The sequence below is a fragment of the Sapajus apella genome, unplaced genomic scaffold (genome assembly GCF_009761245.1).
Source record: "Sapajus apella isolate SASKATOON/1434 unplaced genomic scaffold, GSC_monkey_1.0 scaffold55, whole genome shotgun sequence".
NCBI lineage: Eukaryota > Metazoa > Chordata > Mammalia > Primates > Cebidae > Sapajus > Sapajus apella.
This window is the reverse complement of record NW_022436995.1, coordinates 7,097,803-7,120,550: the sequence shown is the minus strand read 5'-3', so window position 1 is coordinate 7,120,550 and position 22,748 is coordinate 7,097,803. Positions and strand designations below refer to the sequence as shown.

At 41.0% G+C, this 22,748-nt stretch overlaps 1 protein-coding gene across 1 annotated transcript in view; it reads left to right on the top strand.

Moving 5' to 3' along the window:
- The window catches only part of PYGL (glycogen phosphorylase L), a 44,984-nt gene extending 22,375 nt beyond the window's left edge, over nucleotides 1-22,609 (top strand). The window contains exons 6-20 of the mRNA XM_032244576.1: nucleotides 3,460-3,571; nucleotides 3,926-4,008; nucleotides 10,076-10,219; nucleotides 10,451-10,543; nucleotides 11,209-11,355; nucleotides 11,685-11,848; nucleotides 12,361-12,475; nucleotides 14,015-14,116; nucleotides 14,544-14,691; nucleotides 14,811-14,869; nucleotides 14,975-15,116; nucleotides 17,005-17,212; nucleotides 18,580-18,714; nucleotides 19,186-19,252; nucleotides 22,273-22,609. Coding sequence (XP_032100467.1) covers nucleotides 3,460-3,571; nucleotides 3,926-4,008; nucleotides 10,076-10,219; nucleotides 10,451-10,543; nucleotides 11,209-11,355; nucleotides 11,685-11,848; nucleotides 12,361-12,475; nucleotides 14,015-14,116; nucleotides 14,544-14,691; nucleotides 14,811-14,869; nucleotides 14,975-15,116; nucleotides 17,005-17,212; nucleotides 18,580-18,714; nucleotides 19,186-19,252; nucleotides 22,273-22,437 — 1,884 coding nt within the window. The 3' untranslated portion in view covers nucleotides 22,438-22,609. The remainder of the gene's footprint in view (nucleotides 1-3,459; nucleotides 3,572-3,925; nucleotides 4,009-10,075; nucleotides 10,220-10,450; nucleotides 10,544-11,208; nucleotides 11,356-11,684; nucleotides 11,849-12,360; nucleotides 12,476-14,014; nucleotides 14,117-14,543; nucleotides 14,692-14,810; nucleotides 14,870-14,974; nucleotides 15,117-17,004; nucleotides 17,213-18,579; nucleotides 18,715-19,185; nucleotides 19,253-22,272) is intronic.
- The last annotated feature ends 139 nt before the right edge of the window (nucleotides 22,610-22,748 follow it).

The window sequence follows — 22,748 nt, the reverse complement described above, 5'->3', positions numbered from 1 at the left end:
TGTCTCAAAAAAAAAAAAAAAAGTCATTTCTCACCCCAGCACCAAATATTAACATTTATTTGCAACTTCAAAGGGATAAACATTTAATACTGAAGAGCTTATTTCAAAAGATTACCAAAGTCCTTATGTATTATGAAGTCAGAAAAATAATGCAAAATATTGCAAACTGTTATTTTGTGCCATATCACTCCTAGAGAAATAATGCTGGTGTCTATTCAAGTGTACTTATTTCATGGACATATATTTATCCTGACACTAAATTTGAGTATTGCCCTGTCACTGAATGAAGGCATCACAGTGGTGGTTTGAGCCATGCTGTCTTTGTGCCCACTGATAAATAATCCCTATTAACAACATTCAGCCATTCTTTTAAAACTTGAAGAAAACGATAAAATCAAGTAAATGATATTCTTATATGTGAAAATTGGGAGAAAAATTTAGTATTATAGTGTTAAACTTGGTTGGTTTGGTATTATTCTTCCAAAATAAATGTTTCATTTTACTTCAGAAGAGCCAAAAGCTGTGTTATTGCTGCTTTAAAAAACAAAAACAAAAAACCGATGGTTTATTTTGCTAATCCATGTAGAGCTATTCACAGTTTAGAAAAATAATGACATTTTAAAAACTGTTTCCTATCTGAACATACATTTATTTAGCACATGAAATAACAGATTAGAAGTTGAAGTAAGTAATTAAAGCACAATGGTATAGGAAGAGTAAACTAATACGGTGACTTGAAGGAAAGTTCTTGTTTTGGTTTTGATGTTTGTTTGTTTTCGTTTTGGTTAAACAGTAGAGCATAATCTAAGTTTACAACTGTCATCAGGAAAGCTGTACACAAATCAGTCATTTAATACACCCAAAGAAATTCACATATGTTTGATATTAAATTAGAAAGTATCTTCTATTAGACTTTGGCACCTAAACTTAATCAGCGGCTTTTGATCTGTCTAAAAGTATGCAGTTTACTGGCCCGGCGTGGTGGCTCACAGTAATCCCAGCACTTTGGGAAGCCAAGGCAGGCAGATCATTTGAAGTCTGGAATTTGAGAGTTTGAGACCAGCCTGACCAACATAGTGAACCCCGTCTCTACTAAAAAATACAAAAAAAAAAAAAAAAAATTAGCCAGGCATGGTGGCCCGTTGCCTGTAGTCCCAGCTCCTCAGGAGGCTGAGGCAGGAGGATTGCTTGAACCCAGGAGGCGGAGGTTGAAGTGAGCTGAGATTGTGCCACTGCACTCCAGTCTGGGTGACAGAGTGAGACTCCATCTCAAAAAAATAAAATTAAATTAAAAATATGCAGTTTACACAATCAATCCTGAAAGCTATTTTATTTACACTGTGGGTCCCACTGCTGAGCTAACTTGTATTTACAAAGCACCTCTAGATATTTTCATAATGTATCCAGAAATTCAATTAGAGAGAGTGTGTGTTTCTGGGCCCACAGAGGCAAAGTTATGGGGCAGCGGTAAATGTAAGTGAGCTGGCCCAAGTCACACAACTTAGCTTTATAGATTGAAGTCATCACATGGATTAACCCCAAGCTGATACCCAGTGAGGTCAGAGCATGAGGCCAGATGTGCTCTGTGTGTGCATGGGATGGCTTCCAATAAAGTGAAATGACACAGTCATCTGTCAGTCTAGGTCCTCTAGGAAGCAAACACCAGAGAGAATGAGAAGTGCAAGTGACATATTGGGGGATGCCTATGAAGGATCAAGGGGAGAGGGAGCAGAACAAGGTAGAAAGTCTTCAAACTGTGACACAGCTGTGCCACCTGTGAAAGGAGACCACAGTGTCACTCTGAGCAAGTGGCCAGGCTGATGGAGCCTGAGACTAAAGATTACCCATTCGAGAAGTCCTGACCCTAGTGTCCTAACAACATGGAGCACTCCAGAGGGCACAGCCTTGGTGTGAGCTCTGAGGGAGCAAGTTCTCTTTAAAGTTCTCTGAAAGATCTAAGGTGTGTACTTTCTGGGTATGCTTCAAGGATCAGAAGGCTCAAACTCTTGTTTGAACCCAGACTCAATCCCAGCCTATAAATGACTTTCCCTGACTGATCACTTTTGTCTCTTAATGAAAGATATAAATGAGGGTGATTTATTACTTCAAGGTCACAGTGATCATGAAAGCATGACTGAATATATGTGATTGATACGGACTGTGACGCTTCATTCATTCATAATTCAGTAGACCGATTAAAGAGATATGTGTTTAGGTTTCAGTCCTGCCATGACTGTGACCTGGGCAAGTCACTTCTCTCTTAGCTTCAGCTCCCTCATGTCCAAAATGAGTGGGTTGCATTAAATGAGATCTAGCATCCTCCAGTTCAATTAGTCTGTCATTCTCCTTCCTTTGAGCTTGACTCAGATGCAACAGCGAATATGAATCATTTCTCACATAAATTTTCGATATACTGTGAAACATTGTTCATCTTCCTGTTCTCCATTTCAGTGACTGTCACAAAGATCAAGCTAGATTTTCCAAAGCTTACCACTTAGACTCAACTCAGCTAATTATCAGCTAATTTGGCAGATCACTATAGGAATCACTAAAATAACTCCTTATGCAACTTTTAGAAATCTAGCACAACATTTTAAATATTATATGTGATGTTATATCTTCATAAGTTTCCTATTCCATTGATTTTCATATTTGAAATCAGATCACTGAAAAACCTATGCAAAACGTATTCTAAGTGCTATTTTTTGGTGGGTACAGATTCACATTGTCACTTTGTTCGTACATCATATTTTATTATTATTAGAGCAATGTCTTGATCTGAAACATGAAAGATAAACTTTTTTGAGTACTAATACCATATCATTCCATTCCACTGCATTTATATCAGGGAAAGGGCATTTGGGAGAGTCAACATGGAAATATTATAAAGGGGCCAGGCGCGGTGGCTCATGCCTGTAATCTCAGCACTTTGGGAGGCTGAGGAGGGTGGATCATGAGGTCAAGAAATCAAGATCATCCTGGCCAACATGGTGAAACCCTGTCTCTACTAAAAATCCAAAAATTATCTGGGCGTGGTGGCACGCGCCTGTAGTCCCAGTTACTTGGGAGGCTGAAGCAGGAGAATCGCTGGAACCCAGGAGGTGGAGGTTACAGTGAACCGAGATCATGCCATTACACTCCAACCTGGCAACAGAGCAAGACTCCATTTAAAAAAAAAAGAGAAAGGAAGAAATATGGTAAAGGATTTCTTTACATCGTCAGTGTGGACTGTTGCAGTCACCAGATTGTACCAGGTCGGGGAGGAACCCCCTCCTTCTAATTATATGTTCCTCTAATACCCTCTGCAGCCTGGGATCCTCTTCTCAGTTTAGGACTCGTACAATTTGAGTTGGTGATGGAGCCAGAAATAGAATTTCATTGCAATCTCCTAACTCCTTGTTCAACCTGTGTCATCACACTTGGGAAACAATGAGCAGCTGCTTCTATTTAATTCCACAGGTGGTCCTGGCTCTGCCATATGACACCCCGGTGCCTGGATACATGAATAACACGGTCAACACCATGCGCCTCTGGTCTGCTCGGGCACCCAATGACTTTAACCTCAGAGACTGTGAGTACAGCACAGGCCTTGGATTCTTTATCCATGTGCTTAATCTTTTTGATTGGTAGTTAGAACCAAATTGAGCTTGAAACAAACAAAAAAGCCTTGAGTTTCTGATCTGAAGGTCAGTGACTAAGCAGGCATGGTATGGAGGAAGTAGGGAGGGCATTTTTGAAACAATCTTCAGTTTGACCCTCCCAGATTCTCATGTGAAGTCCAGCATGAAGATATGTTGAAATCCTTTGGGATTTTTAGGAATTTTAGGAATCCCACATGACACACAGCAAACAGCCAGTGAGATCAAGAGGTTTCCAAAAACAATGGCTGGTTTCACTATTTATTGTTTCTCTGACTTTCCCCTAGTTAATGTTGGAGACTACATTCAGGCTGTGCTGGACCGAAACCTGGCTGAGAACATCTCCCGGGTCCTCTATCCCAATGACAATGTGAGTGATCAGGATTGCATTCTCAGTGGCTACAGCAGCAGCTTATTCCACAAGAGCCTGTTCAGTAACCCATAAAACACCTTTAATATAATGTTTTTCCATGTGCAGAACAAGCTCCACATTTCTTCCTGAATTGTCTAGATTTCCCCTCCTAACCAAGTAAGGAAAAAGATCCGTATAATTCATGAAATCAGAATTGGTATTTTGCCCTTGATTCGTGACCCCATCACTAATTGGGAGTTTCTGGAGATGTATTTTAAAACAAAACCTGGATATAAGAGATGAAGTAAATCAGTGGTGAAGCACTGCTTCTTTTCCAGATAGAAATTTCATCTGCAAAGTCAGAATCACTGCAGATTTCCTGCCTCACCCCTTCCCTCACTGGCTAGGCACTTTCTGGTTCTCTACCCTAGTGCTAGGTGGAGTCAGAGACCTTGGGACAGACCCATAAACAAGCATCTGTTTCTTCTGCCACTTACTTATGTCTTTAAACTTTTTCTTCTCATTGATTATTCTAAATTTATTGTAAATATAGCTTAGTTAAAAACACACACATACACTTTGGACTGGGTACGATGGCTCACGCCTGTAATCCCAGCACTTTGGGAGGCTGAGGTGGGCAGATCATTGCAGGTCAGGAGTTTGAGACCAGCCTGGCCAACATGGCGAAACCCTGTCTCTACTAAAAATACAAAAAATTAGCCAGGTGTGATGGTAATCCCAGAAACTCCGGAGGCAGAACAATTGCTTGAGCCTGGGAGACAGGTTGCAGTGAGCCAAGATTGTACCACTGCACTCCAGCCTGGATGACAGAACAGGACTCCATCTCACAGCAAAACAAAACAATAACAAAAACGAAACACACTTGGAACGGATCTCAGATAACTGCTTTCGATTCTTGGTTGTTTTAAATATATGTAGCTCTAAACTTCTCTGTATGTAAAATCATTTTCTTGAAGCTGTAATGATTTTGTTTAAGTCATCTCAGAAGCAATAAAATTAGCACTCTGCTTTATAAAGATGGCAGAAAACAAGGATCTTAGGGGCACTAGGACATAAATAGTCCTTAATACCAGATGTCCACTTGGTGTTAAAATCGTAATCTCTCAGAAGGCAATTTTGCTGCAGCAGCTTTAGGAACCTAATGATATATGTTATTATTCTTTTGAGGAAAGCATTGTGACTTCAGTACATTTCAGAGAAATCTGTAACCCAAAAGCAAAAAGTTATTCTACATCAGGATCAAAGTAAGAATTCTCCCAAGTCTGGGACCATACTACCAACCCAAACTCAGGTTCCAGGGGCTTGAAATTCATACTTCTGTCTTCCGTAAGGACCAAAGCTAATTTTACTAGGAAATAATCATCTGCAGTAACTGACAATACATTCTAAATTAGCCTGGGTTAAAAAGTTGGCTAGGTTTGTTGGCTGAAAGGTAGCTCTCAGGATCATGTTTTTGCTTGTTTGTTTGTTTGTAAGAGTGGGCTGATAAACCCTTTTTGTATTGTAATTACAATAACAGATTCGTCCTTCTCCTCAATTTAGCCATAGCCCTAGTTCAAACATTAGTCTCTCTTCCAAAAAGTCTGCACCTTTCTTCACTCTGCAGCTTTGAGATATTTGTTCCCTGCTTAAAACTCTTGAATGACTTTGGATTGCCTAGAAGCGAAGGACAGACTCTTAGTTATGTTACCTAAGTTCTTCATTGGTGTGATCACCAGTTCCCTGATGCATCTTCCATGATTTTGCCCCAACAGTAGCCCCCAGCTGTGCAGGACTATTGACCCTGTTCCTTACCACTTCCTTGCCTTGCACAGCATCCTTTGCTTGCAGGGAATATTCTGGCCCTCTGTGTCAATTCTGACACAACCCTACTCATCTTTCAGGGCTTAGATGAAGAATTATCTCATCACCCAGGTTCTCAAAATACTCTATATTTAGCTTAACTTAATTGTTTCTTTAAAAAATCATCACATTGTATTTATAGCCTTCTTTACACTCCTCCTCTCCCTACTAATTTGAACTTCTTGAGGTCAAGGATTGTGTTTAATTAATCATTTTATTTCTTAAAACTTTCCTGGCTCAATAAATGTTACAGTTTATTAGAGATGAATTCAATAGTGCTATTTATTATTTTTGAGAATGACTTCATTATAATTTTTATAATGATATATGTCATTAGAAAAAAAATTTAAGTAACATAAAATGTACCAAGAATAAAACAAAATCTCATTCCTAATTCTACCACCTATAAATTCCCATTGGTACAGGTTGAGTATACCTTATCCAGAATGCTTGGGACCAGTAGTGTTTCAGAATTCCGATGTTTTCAGATTTTGGAATATTTGCATATACGTAATGAGGTATCTTGAGGATAGGGCCCAAGTTTAAAGACAAAATCCATTTATGTTATATATACACATTATACACACAGCCTGAAGCAATTTTATACGGTATTTTTAGTAGTTCTGTGCATGAAACAAAGTTTTGACTGTATGTTGATTATGACCTGTCATGTGAGGTCAGGGGTAAAATTTTCCACTTGGCAGTGTCACATGAGTACTCAAAAGTTTCAGATTTTGGATTTCCAAATTAGAGATGCTTGACCTGTACTATGAATCCAGGCGGTTTTCTATTAATGACTTTTAATTTTTAATCCAGCCTTTCAATTATCAAAGTTGTACATACACATAATTGATTTTCTGTATACTTACCTCCATATTTCTTTTCGTTTTTGTTTTGTTTTTTGAGATGGATTCTTGCTCTGTCGCCCAGGCTGGAGTGTGATGACGGAATCTCTGCTCAGTACAACCTTCGCCTCCCAGGTTCAAGTGATTCTCCTGCCTCAGCCTCTGAGTAGCTGGGATTACAGGCGCGTCTCGCCACACCTGGCTAATTTTTTGTATTTTTAGTAGAGTCAGGGTTTCACCATGTTGGTCAGGCTGGTCTCAAACTCCTGGCCTTGTGATCTAGCCACCTCAGCCTCCCAAAGTGCTGGGATTATAGGCATGAGCCACTGCACCTGGCCTTACCTCCGTACTTCTGAATAACATGCAGTTATTGCTATTTCTTGATTTTTTTCATTTTTACAATTGTTTGTTGACTCGCCACCATTGAAGATGAGAATCTAGCTCACATCCTCACATATACTCCCATCCTCACCACATGAACACATACTTCCCATCCCCAATTCTCTCAACATACTTACATCATAATTTCCACCAGCTCCTTAATCAGCATTTACATTATTGTGACTATATAAATGCTACAGACAGCTGATCTGTGCGTATGTGTGTCTTCATATAATGATTACTTTTCTTTTTCTTAAAATGTTTAACTTATCCTGGAATTAATAATTGTTAATTGCTTTGCTTGCTTGGTTTTCTGAGTAATTTTCCCTAATTTAGCCCATACTCTACCCAGTTATATACATTTCATCTCAATATGTTCACATTAGGTATTCCATTAACTAAGTCTTTTTTTCTGATAATTACTTTTTAGTTCATTTAAATATCCACTCTTAGTAGTTAAATCCCAGAGGAAAATGCTAATTATAGGAGTGTGTTTAACTGAAAAAGACTCATATTTCCATTTAAGTTTAGGCAATTATTCTTAACAGAAGGTATACAAACTAGTGTTGCAATAAAGCCTCCATCAAGTATCTCATACTTAAGCAAAGACCCCCAAATTGTAATTTGTAGCTTATTGTAGTTTTCATTCAAAATATGTTTTATGGCCTGGTGAGGTGGCTCATGCCTGTAATCCCAGTACTTTGGGAGGCCAAGATGGGCAGATCGCTTGAGCTCAGGAGTTCAGGACCAGCCTGGGCAATGTGGTGAAACCCTGTCTCTACAAAAAATGCAAAACTTAGCCGGGCATGGTGGTGCGTGCCTGTAGTCCCAGCTACTCGGGAAGCTGAGGTGAGAGGATTGCTGGAGACTGAGAGGCAGAGGTTGCAGTGAGCCAAGATCACATCACTGAACTCCAGCCTGGGTGACAGAGCCAGACCCTGTCTCAAAAATATAAATGTAAATAAATAAATAATATGTTATATAAATATATAATTTTAAATATATATATATATATATATATATACACACACACATATATTTGTTTGATATTATCTGTGATCCAGGAAATTACCAATATATTCCTATCAGGCTATAAAACAGGAAACCCTGACATAGGTCAGTGATAATACTTTTAATAATTAGGGAGTTTAGAGCCCCAGATATTCTATATGCAGACCCCTATGCTCATGTTTGTTACTTTTAATAATATTCTGGTCCAAGGCTCACATTTGGGGGTCAGGGTTCTCATCATTTAAAAAATTTTAATGTTAATAGTTTTAGGAGTACAGATAGTTTTTGGTTACATGGCTAAGTTTTTTCATGGTGATTTCTGAGATCTTACACACCTGTCAGCTAAGCAGTGTACATCCAGTAAGTCGTCTTTTATCCCTCAAGTCCTCAAAGTCCATTATATCATTCTTATGTCTTTGCATCCTTATAGCTTAGCTCCCACTTACAAGTGAGAACATGTGATATTCGTTTTTCTATTCCTGAGTTACTTCACTTAGAATAATAGCTTCCAGCTCCATCCAAGTTGCTGCAAAAGACATTATTTTGTTCCTTTCTATGGCTGAGTAGTATTCCATGGTGTATATATCTCACATATTTTTTATTCGCTCATTAGTTGGTGGGTACCTAGATTGGTTCCATATCTTTGCAATTGCAAATTGTGCTGCTATACACATGTGTGTGTGCATGTGTCTTTTTCATATAATAACTTCCTTTCCTTTGGCTAGATACCCAGTAGTGAGATTGTTGGATCAAATGGTAGATCTACTTTTAGTTCTTTAAGGAATCACCATACTGTTTTCCACAGTGACTGTACTAATTTACATTCCCACCAGCAGTGTAAAAGTGTTCCCTTTTCACCACATCCACGCCAACACCTATTGTTTTCTGACTTTTTAATTATGGCCATTCTTGCAGGAGTAAAGTGGTAACTCATTGTGATTTTAATTTACATCTCCCTGATAATTAGTAATATTGAGCATTTTTTCATGTTTGTTGGCTGTTTGTATATCTTCTTTTGAGAAGAATTGTCTATTCATGTCCTTTGTCACTTTTTGATGGGATTACTTGCATTTTTTTCTTGCTGACTTGATGAGTTCCTTATAGATTCTGGATATTAGTCAAGGCTCACATTTTTAATAGAAGTTACAATTTTTAATTCTACAAGCAGGTAAAGATAGGGCAGCTCCATGATCTATAAAATCGAAGTGTGATGGCGTAGGGTTAGGACCATTCCTTGGTGACATTTACATGGTCGAGCTGACTGACAGCAAATTTACATGGGGGGAAGTTGGAAGCTGGCCACCATCATGGCCTCTAAGGCCTCCACCCTACACAGCATGGCCTGGCTGCAATCCTGTCTCACAGTCATGTAGGGCATTCTCAGCCAGTCGTGGTTCTCCACATGGTCCACGGCTGCCATTGCTTCCCAACCTGTTGCCTGCCAGGCATGTGACTGCAGGGAGGAGGGCAGTCATAGACATGGTGCTGGTTGTGCTCAGCTGCAGGAACTGGGGATAAGGTCTGAGGCCAAGCGTCCTTGGGCTGTCAATTAACCTTTCTCTCATCTTCTTCCCTATTTTCGAAAGCACTTGGTACTACCAATTCCTGGGCCTTGAGGGGTTCCAATATACACACTGAGTTGCTTTTTGGCTCTTCTCTACTACCAGGTCAGGATTTGGCTGCCTTGGGTCTTCTGACTCACTCACCACTCATGCATCTGGTTTTCAGCCTCTAAAAGGTTGTTGCTGTTGTCTTTCTTCTCAACCTCTATATCTTTTATCTGCATGCTTTTGGAGAATCATTTACTGCCATTTTAATGGAATCTCAGAGAAGAGCAAAGGTTCACAGTTTGGCATTCAAACTGCCATCCCTCAGCAGATGTCCAATAGGCCTTAGCCTTAAAAATCCCAGGGTAGGAGACACCAGTCACATTTTGGCCACACCTACAACATGAAACATTTTCATCCCGTCTCTCTGGCTTGAAGTTTTTTGAAGGGAAGGAGCTCAGATTGAAGCAGGAATACTTCGTGGTGGCTGCAACCTTGCAAGATATCATCCGCCGATTCAAAGCCTCCAAGTTTGGCTCCACTAGTGGTGCAGGAACTGTGTTTGATGCCTTCCCGGATCAGGCAAGTATTCAGTCTCTGGATGTAGGCGGGGTCCACTGAGGGGCTGACTGGGATTTCCTATCAGATTAATTCCTCTCTCTCAATGCTAAAAAAGTAGAGCAGGAATAGTGTGCATCAAGCATTTCATAGAAGGTGGGCTTTATCATCAGGTGCTTTCTCCAGATGTGTTTGGACAAGGAAGCCAGAACCCCAGTCATCGTCACCTTCACGCTGATGTCTTTCCCCACCCAGGTGGCCATCCAGCTGAATGACACTCACCCTGCACTCGCCATCCCTGAGCTGATGAGGATTTTTGTGGATATTGAAAAATTGCCCTGGTCCAAGGTCTGGATAGTTTGGCTTCTTTTTCCTTTAATTAATCAGAATGCCTGCAGTTGAAAGACTTTGCCAAAAACTCCCTTTTTAGTTTCTCAAAGTAAGTTATTGTTGCTAACTTCCAACAGTTATTCCCTAATGCTGACCATTCTCCATCCTTAGAGTTTTACAGGGAAGTAAGACTATAAATAAATGAATACATTCCTAATGGGACACAAATCAGTGGCTGTATTAAAGCTTATATGGTGTTTACTATTTTTGTGTTGAAAAAGATTCAAAATTAAATTCTCTAACCTCAGAAGACAGCTAATTAAGTGTCCCCATAGCTGTAGAAGTCAGCATTTTATATACTTTGTACTTGCTGACAGCACTACTTATGTTTTTATTTCTCAGTCTTTGTATATTTGATAAATCAGAGGCATGTAAGGATAGTAAATAGATTGATCAGAATGCTGTCTTAATTTCACCAGACAGCTTTACAAATGGCTTCCCCTCACACCCAGAACATGCTTTCATTCTCTGGACTACTCAAGAACTTAGTGGAATCGAGTGTGTCTGACTATGCACACTCAGAATTGTCCTGTTGCAGGAAGGGTAGGGTTGAAGAAGGGTGTGGTCTGTGCAGTGGGGTGCCCCCCTGCAGGGGAAGCAGCTGACACCTCCCCTTCCCCCAGGCGTGGGAGCTCACCCAGAAGACCTTCGCTTACACCAACCACACGGTGCTCCCAGAAGCCCTGGAACGCTGGCCCGTGGACCTGGTGGAGAAGCTGCTCCCTCGACATTTGGAAATCATTTATGAGATAAATCAGAAGCATTTAGATGTAAGTCATTTTGAGAGATTTTTTTCCCTTCATGAGAGCAAAGTCTTAAGGTGTTACATATGACTACAGTGTTCCCTCTTACCAAACATCTTTCGATCATGGATACATCATAAGTACTCAAGTCCAAGTGGGGTTCCAGCAAAGGCAGCTTTTTGAAAGTGCTGAAATGGAGGGATGGCACCTCCCTAGAGCTAACTTCACCCCTCTCCATGGAAGTGAAGTTTATTATATTGAGTACACCAAAGATTTTACTTAAGATGTGAACAGCGTTATCCCAATGTTGCTTTAAACCTGAGTGACCAGCAAGGTCTTTCTCTTCCTTTGGCTAGAGAATTGTGGCCTTATTTCCTAAAGATGTTGACCGTCTGAGAAGGATGTCTCTGATAGAAGAGGAAGGAAGCAAAAGGATCAACATGGCCCATCTCTGCATTGTGGGCTCCCATGCTGTGAATGGCGTGGCTAAAATCCACTCAAACATCGTGAAGACTGAAGTGTGAGCCTCCGTGACTCTGGCAGTGGGTCTGACACTGATCCATTAATGGAATGGTGCTACTAAATGCAGGGCACTTAAGATTGCACTTAGGGATGAGGAAAGGCCTTGTTAAAATGTTTAAAAGTATTTTCTTCTATACAAAAAACTCTTAAAAAAAAAAAAAAAGGAAAGAAAAAAATGCTTTCCTCTCTGAACCATCCTAATTCTAGACATAGGAGCCAAAACAAACAAACAAATACCAGAAAACTATTCTACTGAAAGTGTGGTGTATATGTCAGTGTGAAGAAGTCAGATGGAGGTGATTAGATTTGGAATTTTTCTGGTAATTCTTTTGAATGGCAAATGAATTTCCATTTAAATGACAGCCATAGCTGCTGCCAGCCTGTCCCTCTACCTTTATTTAACCTTTCTAAGCCTGCACTTGGCTTCTTGCATATAACTCTGAACTTTATCCAGTATGCAGGACCCTGCTGTTTCAGCCAGATTCAGTGATGTGTCTCCTCCATCTCCAGATTCAAGGACTTCAGTGAGCTAGAACCTGACAAGTTTCAGAATAAAACCAACGGGATCACTCCAAGGCGCTGGCTTTTACTCTGCAACCCAGGACTTGCAGAGCTCATAGCAGAGGTAACTGGGAAGTGCTGAGAGGAAAGAAGGCCAGACTAGAATGCAAGAGACATATGGGTAGACTTTTATAACTGGTAAATCCCGTCTGCAGCAGGCTGGCTTCCCCAGCATGTGGCTTGTGCATTCACACAGGGCTCTGTGCTGTGTTTAAATCTCTGCTATAGTCATATTAAAATTATTATTATTATTATTATTATTGAGACAGAGTTTCACTCTGTCACCCAGGCTGGAGTGCAGTGGTACAATCTCTGCTCACTGCATCCTTCACCTCCTGGGTTCAGGCGATTTTCCTGCCTCAGCCTCCCGATTAGCTGGGATTACAGGCACACGTCAGTCACCATGCACAGCTAATTTTTGTATTTTTAGTAGAAGCGGGGTTTCACCATATTGGCCAGGCTGGTCTCGAACTTCAAACCCCAGGTGATCCACCCCCTCCTGCCTTGGCCTCCCAAACTGCTGGGAATACAGGCATGAGCCATCACACCCAGCTGTCATCTTGAAATTCTTAATTTTAAAACAAAATGTCCCGCAAATTATGTAGCTGGTTGCAGCTAACAGTATTCATAGGACACCCACATAGAAGACAGTTTTCTCTAGTAAAAGAGGATAACAAAGCTCATATAAATAATAGAACCTTGGTTCCTGGGACTCTTATCAGTAGATTTCCTGTTTATAGCACTTCAATACCAGTGAAGCTGGCTGAGTGCAGTGGCTCATGCATATAATCCCAGTGCTTTGGGAGGCCTAGGCAGGAGACTCACTTGAGGCCAGGAGTTGGAAACCAGCCTGGGCAACATAATGAACCCTCCATCCCTTGTTTTTGCAAAAATAAAATTTTAAAAAGTAGCCAGGTGTGGTGGCATGCACCTGTAATCCTGGCTACTGGGAGGCCAAGGCAAGTGAATTGCTTGAGCCCACGAGTTCAAGGCTGCAGTGAGCTATGATCATGACAGTGCATTCCAGCCTGAGTGACAGGGTGAGATCCTGTCTCTAAAAAAATTAAATAAAAATAGGCCAGGGGGAGTGGCTCACACCTGTAATTCTAGCACTTTGGGAAGCCTAGAAAGGCAGATCATGAGGTCAGGAGTTCAAGACCAGCCTGATTAATATGGTAAAATCTCATTCCTGCTAAAAAGATAAAAATTACCCTGGCATGGTGGCACTTGCCTGTAGTCCCAACTACTCAGGGGGCTGAGGCAGGAGAATAGCTTGAAGCTGGGAGGCAGAGGTTGCCGTGAGCTGAGATCCTGCCACTGCATTCCAGCCTGGGCAACAGAGTGAGACTCTGTCTCAAAAATTAATTAATTAATTAATTAAAATAATTTTTAAAATACCACTGAACCTACATTTAAGATACTAGCAAAAGTAATCTTCCCACATAAAATTTATAGCCTCTTCTTTGAGTCACACTATCCTGTGTTCTGTGTGATACGTGAACTGTACTGTGGTAGGTGATGGAGAGAAATACTGACAGAAACTGCCCATTTGGGCTTGATTACCATTCCTAAACTGAAGTCACCTTTTCCTTTGAATTGAAAGAAAATTGGGGAAGACTATGTGAAAGACCTGAGCCAGCTGACGAAGCTTCACAGCTTCCTGGGTGATGATGTCTTCCTCCGGGAACTCTCTAATGTGAAGCAGGTGAGCCTTCCAGGTGTGGGTCTTCTCCCGGTCACTCACTTTGAGAGTTTATCCTGTAGCTTTTAAAAACAGACCACCCAGCCGTGCACAGTGGCTCACGCCTGTAATTCTAGCACTTTGGGAGGCTGAGGAGGGTGAATCACCTGAGGTCAGGAATTCAAGACCACCCTGGCAAACATGGTGAAACTCCGTCTCTACTAAAATTACAAAAATTATCCGGGCAGTAGTGACGTATGCCTGTGATACCCGACAGGAGAATCACTTGAACGTGGGAGGTGGAGGTTGCAGTGATCCAAGATCGTGCCACTGCACTCCAGCCTAGGCTTTGAAAGAGTGAGACTCGGTCTCAAAAAAATAGAAATAAAAAAACCAACCACCCAATGCTTCTGAGCCAAAAGAGCTCTGGCACCATGCACTGTCTCAACAGGAGAATAAGCTGAAGTTTTCTCAGTTCCTGGAGAAGGAGTACAAAATGAAGATCAACCCATCCTCCATGTTTGACGTCCACGTGAAGAGGATACACGAGTACAAGCGACAGCTCTTGAACTGTCTGCACGTGATCACGATGTACAACCGTGAGTCAGCCCTGTAGCCAACAAGCTGTCTTCCACGTGAAAGCAGCAGCTTCAGCGTAGGTCTCACTGCTCTGACCTTCAGCTGTCTTTCATTCCATCCGCTTCTCCATCTTTTTCAGGCATTAAGAAAGACCCTAAGAAGTTATTTGTGCCAAGGACAGTTATCATTGGTGGTAAAGTAAGTTGATTCTATTCAATGGGGACTTGGGGGCTCTGATCTCTTGCCATTCTTCTACTTCATCATGGCTGCCTTCTGTCAATGTGTTTGAACTTCTTCCCCAAGGCTGCCCCAGGATATCACATGGCCAAAATGATCATAAAGCTGATCACTTCAGTGGCAGATGTGGTGAACAATGACCCCATGGTTGGAAGCAAGTTAAAAGTAATCTTCTTGGAGAACTACAGAGTATCTCTTGCTGAAAAAGGTACTATCCTTCTTGCAAAACATGCAGGGGCCAGGGCAAACTCTAGAGATCACATGGTATGAAAGATGGTGCAGCCAACCTCCAGGAGCTAGTAACTTAGGATAGAAGGTGTCATTCTTGTGCAGAATAAGGGCCTAAGGTAAGAGTTTTTAAAGTGACCCAAGTCACAATGAAATTGATGCCCTGGAGTCAGTAACACAGGAATATATTTGCAAGCACGTTTTCTTCCAAGCCACTGAGAGCTAGGTGCTGGGGGAGGCAGCCTTGATGTTTGGCATCATTTGGAACTAGCTCTACAAAAGAGAGTAAAGGTCTTCAGTTTCCAGCCCCAGTTTTGCAAGACAACAACAATTCCCCAGTCCTCAGATATTCCTTTGGTCACCCTGTGAGAGGAAGGACTGTCATTTGCTCATGTAGCAATAATAAATGAGGACAGACGTCAGGCTGCCAAACCACGAGGCTTAGATGTGCCTCACATGGGCCCTCCAGCATCAAGCATGATGCTCCCACATGGGGATAGCCAGATGGGCAAGAAGCCAGTGTCTCTTTCTCTTCCACTGGGTTCTTTGGTTATTTGGGTCACAAGCTCACAGAGCACCATCCACATGCAAATGCCCAACTGTGTATTCACCCACTTCCCAAACTGAAAAGATAGAAAGGGAGCTTTTTTTTGTGTGTGTGTGTGTGTGTGTGTGATATTTTTAGGCCCTCTGATGTTACTGTTTAAGAACTGTCTGCATAAAGAGAAAAGAGCCAGGTTCCTAGCGATGCAAAAGAAGATACATTTAAACCACAAATAAGCTCTCAGAGTAAAGCAGAGAAGAGGTTCTGATCTTTGTAGTCAAAGGAAGTGCTTCAGGCAGCTCTAATTTGTGTGCACATCAGCCTGAACAGTCAGAGGCTTGATGTCTAGCTGCAGGCACACCTTAATTGTGTGTGGCTTATTTCCCTGCAGTGAAAGTGGAAGGAAGGAGGTGAGAAGTGGAAGGAATGCAGACAATCCAATCTCCTCAGGTTACCAAAGAGAAGTCCTGGAGAGACACTCTGAAAGTTATAGATCAAGAAAGAGAAGTTCAGCATGGGCCACATAGGGAGACTCCATACCTACAAAAATTTTTTTAAATTAGCTGGACATGTCTGGGCGTGGTGGCTCATGTCTGTGATCCCAGCACTTTGGGAAGCTGACGCGGGCAGAGATCAAGACCATCCTGGCTAACACGGTGAAACTCTGTCTCTACTAAAAATACAAAAAAATTAGCCGGGTGTGGTGGCATGTGCCTGTAGTCCCAGCTACTCGGGAGGCTGAGGCAGGAGAATCACTTGGACCAGGGAGGCAGAGATTGCAGTAAAAAAAAAAAAAAAAAAAAAAAAAAGCTGGACATGGTGGTGCTCGCCTGTAGTTGCAGCTACTTGGGAGGCTGGGGCAGGAAGATTGCTTGAGCCTAGGCGGTCAAGGCTGCAGTGAGCTGTAATCACGCCACTGCACTCCAGCCTGGGTGACAGAGTGAAACCCTGTACCAAAAAGAAAAGAAAAGAAAGAAAAATTTCAATATATTTTATAAAGTAGAAGAAATAAAAATAAAACCATAACAAACATTGGAGGGAATAAAAGGAAAAAGAGAAATGTAGTATCAGTGTTTGTAGCAGTCAATAGATACTCTTCAAAGCTTAGAGCTTGAGAAAGAGAAATATAAACATATTAAATGGACAAAGTGGTTGTCTGAGTGCAGGGGAAAGTGTGATCTGCCTTCTAGACCATTTGAATGTTTACCTTGATGTGCATGTGTTACTTTAATGATTAAAACAGCCCAACGCAATAAATGCTCTGATTCAATACAAGCAGATCTACAGAGACAAAATTACTAATTTTAACTTGCCTGTCTTGCAGTCATTCCAGCCACAGACCTGTCAGAGCAGATTTCCACTGCAGGCACCGAAGCCTCAGGGACAGGCAATATGAAGTTCATGCTAAATGGGGCCCTAACCATCGGGACCATGGATGGGGCCAACGTGGAAATGGCAGAGGAAGCCGGGGAAGAGAACCTGTTCATCTTTGGCATGAGGGTAGATGATGTGGCTGCTTTGGACAAGAAAGGGTGAGAGAATAGCTTCTCTTTGCTAGGCAGGTCACCCCCTCCAGAAAGTATGTGACCTCAGAGGGCTTCCTGCCCACACAGATACCCCACTGAGGGTGGATCACATAAGAGATGACAGCAGAACATCTCCCATGATGAGGCAGGAGAGCCTCCTGGCCACAGATTAATATTATTAAATCCGCAAGTAAAAGTACATTCACATAGAGGAGTTGCTCTTTGTTATCACCCATTGCAGAGCTGGCGTCAAAGAGCTATTCTTTCCTCTATATGTATGATTTTTACTTTGATCAAAAGATGAACCAGTTTCTAGTGGGAAGGGTTGCCTGTAATTTAAACCATGATCTAGTGCTCCTTTAAGATCTCAAAGAGATGGACTAAAATGTGATAGAAAATAGACCTGGGTGTACAGAAGCATTTGGGAACATTTATTTTCACTTAATATCTGGATGGATTTATTAACCTGAGTTCAAGCACAAAATAAAGAATACTGCCCAAAGAAGCAACATTTGGAGGATGTTGACTATGCTTCCTGACCCCTGGAAGTCAGTTTCACTCAGTAGCAACAACTTTTGAGAATCTGTGGATCCGAAAAGCAACTGATAATGCTTAATACAATGTTCATTTAGAGCTATAAAGTCTGCTTTGAAATGGACCTTGCTGTGTTCTACCATGTTCGACTCTTGCTCTTTGACTAGAGTTTTTGTTAAGCACGCTCTGAATAAAGAGACCACCTAAAAAGGCTTTATGTGAGCAACAAAGCTGTTTATTCACTTGGGTTCGAGTGGGCTGAGTCCAAACAGAGAGTCAGCAGAAGGTGGTGGGACAGGAGCTGGTTTTATAGGTTGGGGGTAGGTAGTGGAAAGTTACAGTTTAGGGCAGTTTTTTGTAAGCCAAGATGGGGGGGGTGTCACAAGGTCCAATGTCACGAGTTGACTTAACAGTTGAGGCAGGAACAATGTTAGAATGTCGTAAGGTCAGTTAATTAGGCACTGCAGGAGCTAGCTATTCTCCTTTTGCAGTTTTTCTGTTACCTTAGACTTTCTGGCTCCAGGAGGCCATTTGGAGATGTACATGTGGGTCACAGGGGTCACTACAGCTTGACTATGGCATAGTCCATGGTTCAGTCAGTTCAAAAAGCCTTGCAGTTTTCATTATCTATTGTTCTTAGTGTCTTTGGTTGTCAGGAATCAAATTTACAGGGAGAAAAACTTCTAGATCTAGTTTAAAGTTATATATACTCATGGTGAAATCTGTAATGACTTCTATGAATGCTAGTATTTCTGAATGCATTTTTTCACAGTGAACGCAGTTAATCACACGCAATAACAGAGCTTTTTTCTTATCACCCACCTACCCCTACCCCACAGGTACAAGGCAAAAGAATACTATGAGGCACTTCCAGAGCTGAAGCTGGTCATCGATCAAATTGACAATGGCTTTTTTTCTCCTAAGCAGCCTGACCTCTTCAAAGACATCATCAACATGTTATTTTATCATGACAGGTGAGTTCCCACAAGAAGGTGGTGCTATTTGGATCATGAAAGGAGGACAAGAAAATCTTAAACCAACCAACTCTAAAACCAACAAGAAAATCTTAAACCAACTTAAACCCACTTATATAGATTAGCGTGGATGTGTGATCTGCTCAGGTAATCTAGGGTTGGGAAAAAGTTAGATATTCTCCACCAACGATGCCGGCAACGTTTAAGAATAACACACACAAATCTGGTTCTCTTTTTCTTCTTCCACTGATACTCCTAACTTCCAAATATATCCAAGTGATGACATTCTCACATGTGAGAAGAACCATAAGAAGGTTGAAGGCTGGTAAAAATTCTTACAAACAGAAATATGAGTTTAGTAAACCAGCCATGCCTAATATTAAGCAAATGATTATTTTACATGGAATCTTAGCATGTATCTGTTAATGAAGCTTTTGACTGTTTTTTTCCCTTCCAATCACAAAATAAAAGGTTTAAAGTCTTCGCAGACTATGAAGCCTATGTCAAGTGTCAAGATAAAGTCAGCCAGCTGTACATGGTGAGTAAATGGCCAAGATTGATAAAGAAAGCCAGATTGCTATGATTAATTAAAATGTGGGTTTTTAAAATTAAATCTAAATAGCAGGTCCCCGTTAAGCAATCAAGAAAAAAAAAAAAAAAAAAAACCTTGACTTTTCCCAAGTTCAGGCCAAGGCTGAGATTTGACATTTCAGCAGCAGTTGTAATTTTTTTTTGTTTTTTTGAGGCAGATCTTGCTGTGTCACCCAGGCGGGAATGTAGTGGTGCCATCTCGGCTCATTGCAACCTCCACCTCCTGGATTCAAGTGATTCTCCTGTCTCATCCTCCCAAGTAGCTGGAATCACAGGCACGTGCCACCACACCAAGCTAATTTTTGTATTTTTAGTAGAGATGGTGTTTCACCATATTGCCCAGGCTGGTTTCGAACTCCTGACTTCAGGTGATCATCCCGCCTCTGCTTCTCAAAGTGTTGGGATTACGGGCGTGAGCCACCATACCCAGCCACTTGTAAATTTTTTGATATCCAAATTTTTTAAAAGTCACAAGTAATTCAATATTTATTGAGCATCCACTCTGTAATAGGCATGCCCTAGAAGCTAAGAAAATAAAGCCTCAGAGGGCTGTTGGGCATCCTTTTTATGCCAGGCACTGTGCTGGCACTGAGAAGACACCATAAGCAAAGTTCAGGTCTCTCCCTCTCTCCCCTCCTGCAAGGAGCCTGTTTAAACACTGAGGTTCTTAACCAGAGGTACACATTAGAATCACCATGGTAGCTTCATCATAGTACAGATGCTAGCCCTGCACTGAGAGATCCTTTCCTAATAGAGTGTAGGGTAACCAACAGTATTTGAAAAACCTGACATGATGACTCTAAGGCCAAACCATGGTTTGTTAAGAAAAGGACTGACCCCTATTCTTTGAAAATTGCAAAATAATACCTCTCCTGGACTTCTCATGGAGGGGGCTATATCAATAGAATATAAAAGTGTAGAATGAGTAAGGGGTTCATATTTGAATTTTTTAAAAAAGAAAGAAAGGAGAAGAATAAGGAAGACAATATTATACTGAGGGGAAAAACGGGGTAGGGAGAGCCATGTGAATAAGCCTCCACATGCAAATTTATATGCTTTATCAAACACCTCTCTAGCTATATTTTGTAAATATGTAAAAAGGTTGATCATCTCTGATAGGAGAGACTTTCAGTGAATTTCATATACCCCAGAGGAATGGATACAGGAGGAGGCTAGCTCTCTGCCAATACTCCAGGGTGGGTTTCACTAACATTTCTTTCTGTTTCCCAAGGCAGATAACAGGGTAGTTCCTACAGTCACCCTAAATGTCCCATTGGGATTTTAAAAAGGACCATTCAAGGCCTGTGCTGCTTTACAGCCCTTATCTTCTAACAGAATAATAGCCAGTCCCCCAATGGCATACAGACCAGAATAAGTGCAAGTTAATGGCTACAAACAAGCAGGGCAGTGCTAAAGCTAAGCTCAGGGGCTCACTACCTGCTTCCTGTACATTAGAGAGAAAAGCCATATACTGGTCCCAAAAACACAAAGACACAGGGAAGAGCATGGCCACCTCAAGATAGGTCAATAAAACAGCGCAGGGAAGAAAAATATGAACAAGGGCAAGGACAAATGTGAATGTCTCCTCTGTTGAAATTATGGCCCAAATCCAAAGGATGCTCATCTAGAAGCCCAGCATTTGCTTCATTCTTTCTTGTTCATTAGTGCAAATTGCAGCTTTTTACTCTTAACAATAATTGTATTGTTGAGACTTAGTAAACATGACCCATATGGCTGGGAAGTCTGTTCATTATCCATTTAAATAGTTAAAGAAAACGAAGAGAAGAAGCTTCTATCCTCCTTTTTTTTTTTTTTTTTTTTTTGAGACAGAATCTCACTCTTTCACCCAGGCTGGAGTACAGTGGTGCCATCTCAGCTCCCTGCAACCTCTGCCTCCTGGGCTCAAGCAGTTCTCCTCCCTCAGCCTCCTGAGTAGCTGGGACTACAGATGCATGCCACCATACCCGGCTCATTTTTTGTGTTTTTAGTAGAGATGTATTTTTAATAGGGTTTCACCATATTAGGCAGAACGGTCTTGATCTCCTGACCTTGTGATCTCCTGACCTCATGATCTGCCCGCCGTGGCCTCCCAAGGTGCTGGGATTACAGGTGTGAGCCACTGCGCCCGGCCTATCCTCCTCTTATTACAGGAAGTTTCCAAAGTCTGAATAAACAAATCTCAGACACTGTTTTGCTGTACCTTAAGGAATGATGGTAGTTTCAGTCTTTCTTGTAAGCATTTATAATGCATTGATAACACTTTTGAATAACGTTCTGTTCATTCCAATACACATTTAGAGTTCTTTACAAAATTAAGAGGTTATAAAACTAATTGCTTCTTATCACATTCTTTTATATAAAAATTATGAGATTTTGATTTATTTTTATTAAGGATAAAGCCTTAATTGACTCTGTTTTGAGGCCCCAGTGGAGTGTTTGGGAGTCAGTGTAAACCCAGTAGGGTGCGTACCTTCAGAAAGAACAAGAAAGGCTAAGAAGGTTAATAAAGCCCCTCAGTGAATTGTTTGCCTGCATTATAGGTAACATTTTAGAGTAGTGTTTTTCAAACTCTGTAAGCCACAGGGTAAGTCTTTTGACTTGGCATTTAGCAGGCAATGAATTCCTTCCCTATAGTTTAAGGGGAAGTATCTTCATTCATAAGAAATCATGAGAAATATGGCTTACATGTCAAGACATTCTAACCATAGCAGGAATTACCAACTAGGCAATTACATCTAGGGTTTCTCTTAGAGTGAAAAATACTTTTTTTCATTCCTAAGAGAAATACACTCTATGAGAAATGTGCGTTCTATTCTACCTCTCAACAAACAAAAATATTTATAATTCACTATAATTTATTCCTGTCATTTTCCCTCCTGAAATGTGTTTGGATGTGCTTGGCTGATGTTTGTTATAAAGCTCACTGGGCACTGGGACCCTGGCTGTATATACATATGTTGTTTACAGAATCCAAAGGCCTGGAACACAATGGTACTCAAAAACATAGCTGCCTCGGGGAAATTCTCCAGTGATCGAACAATTAAAGAATATGCCCGGGACATCTGGAACGTGGAACCTTCGGATCTGAAGATTTCTCTATCCAATGAATCTAACAAAGTCAATGGAAATTGAATTCTAAAATGTCTCTCGGAAACATAGCTTCTTACTGAACTTGAACATTTTTATAACATTCAATGGTTTTTGTTTTGTTAGCTAAAAATCTTTAATAGTTGAGTATCTCTGGGAATGCGAAGGGAAAGTATATATAATAGAGCTTAAAAATAAAGTATCGATTTCCAAGGGCCACATGAGTGCCAAAACTTATTTTATAGCAAATCTAGTGATGCTATTGCTACTGCTAGGATTTACCCTCAAAACGAATCATAAAATTAGAAAACTGCTTAGAACTTTTAAATGCCATTTAAATGAACTAAAATACAAAA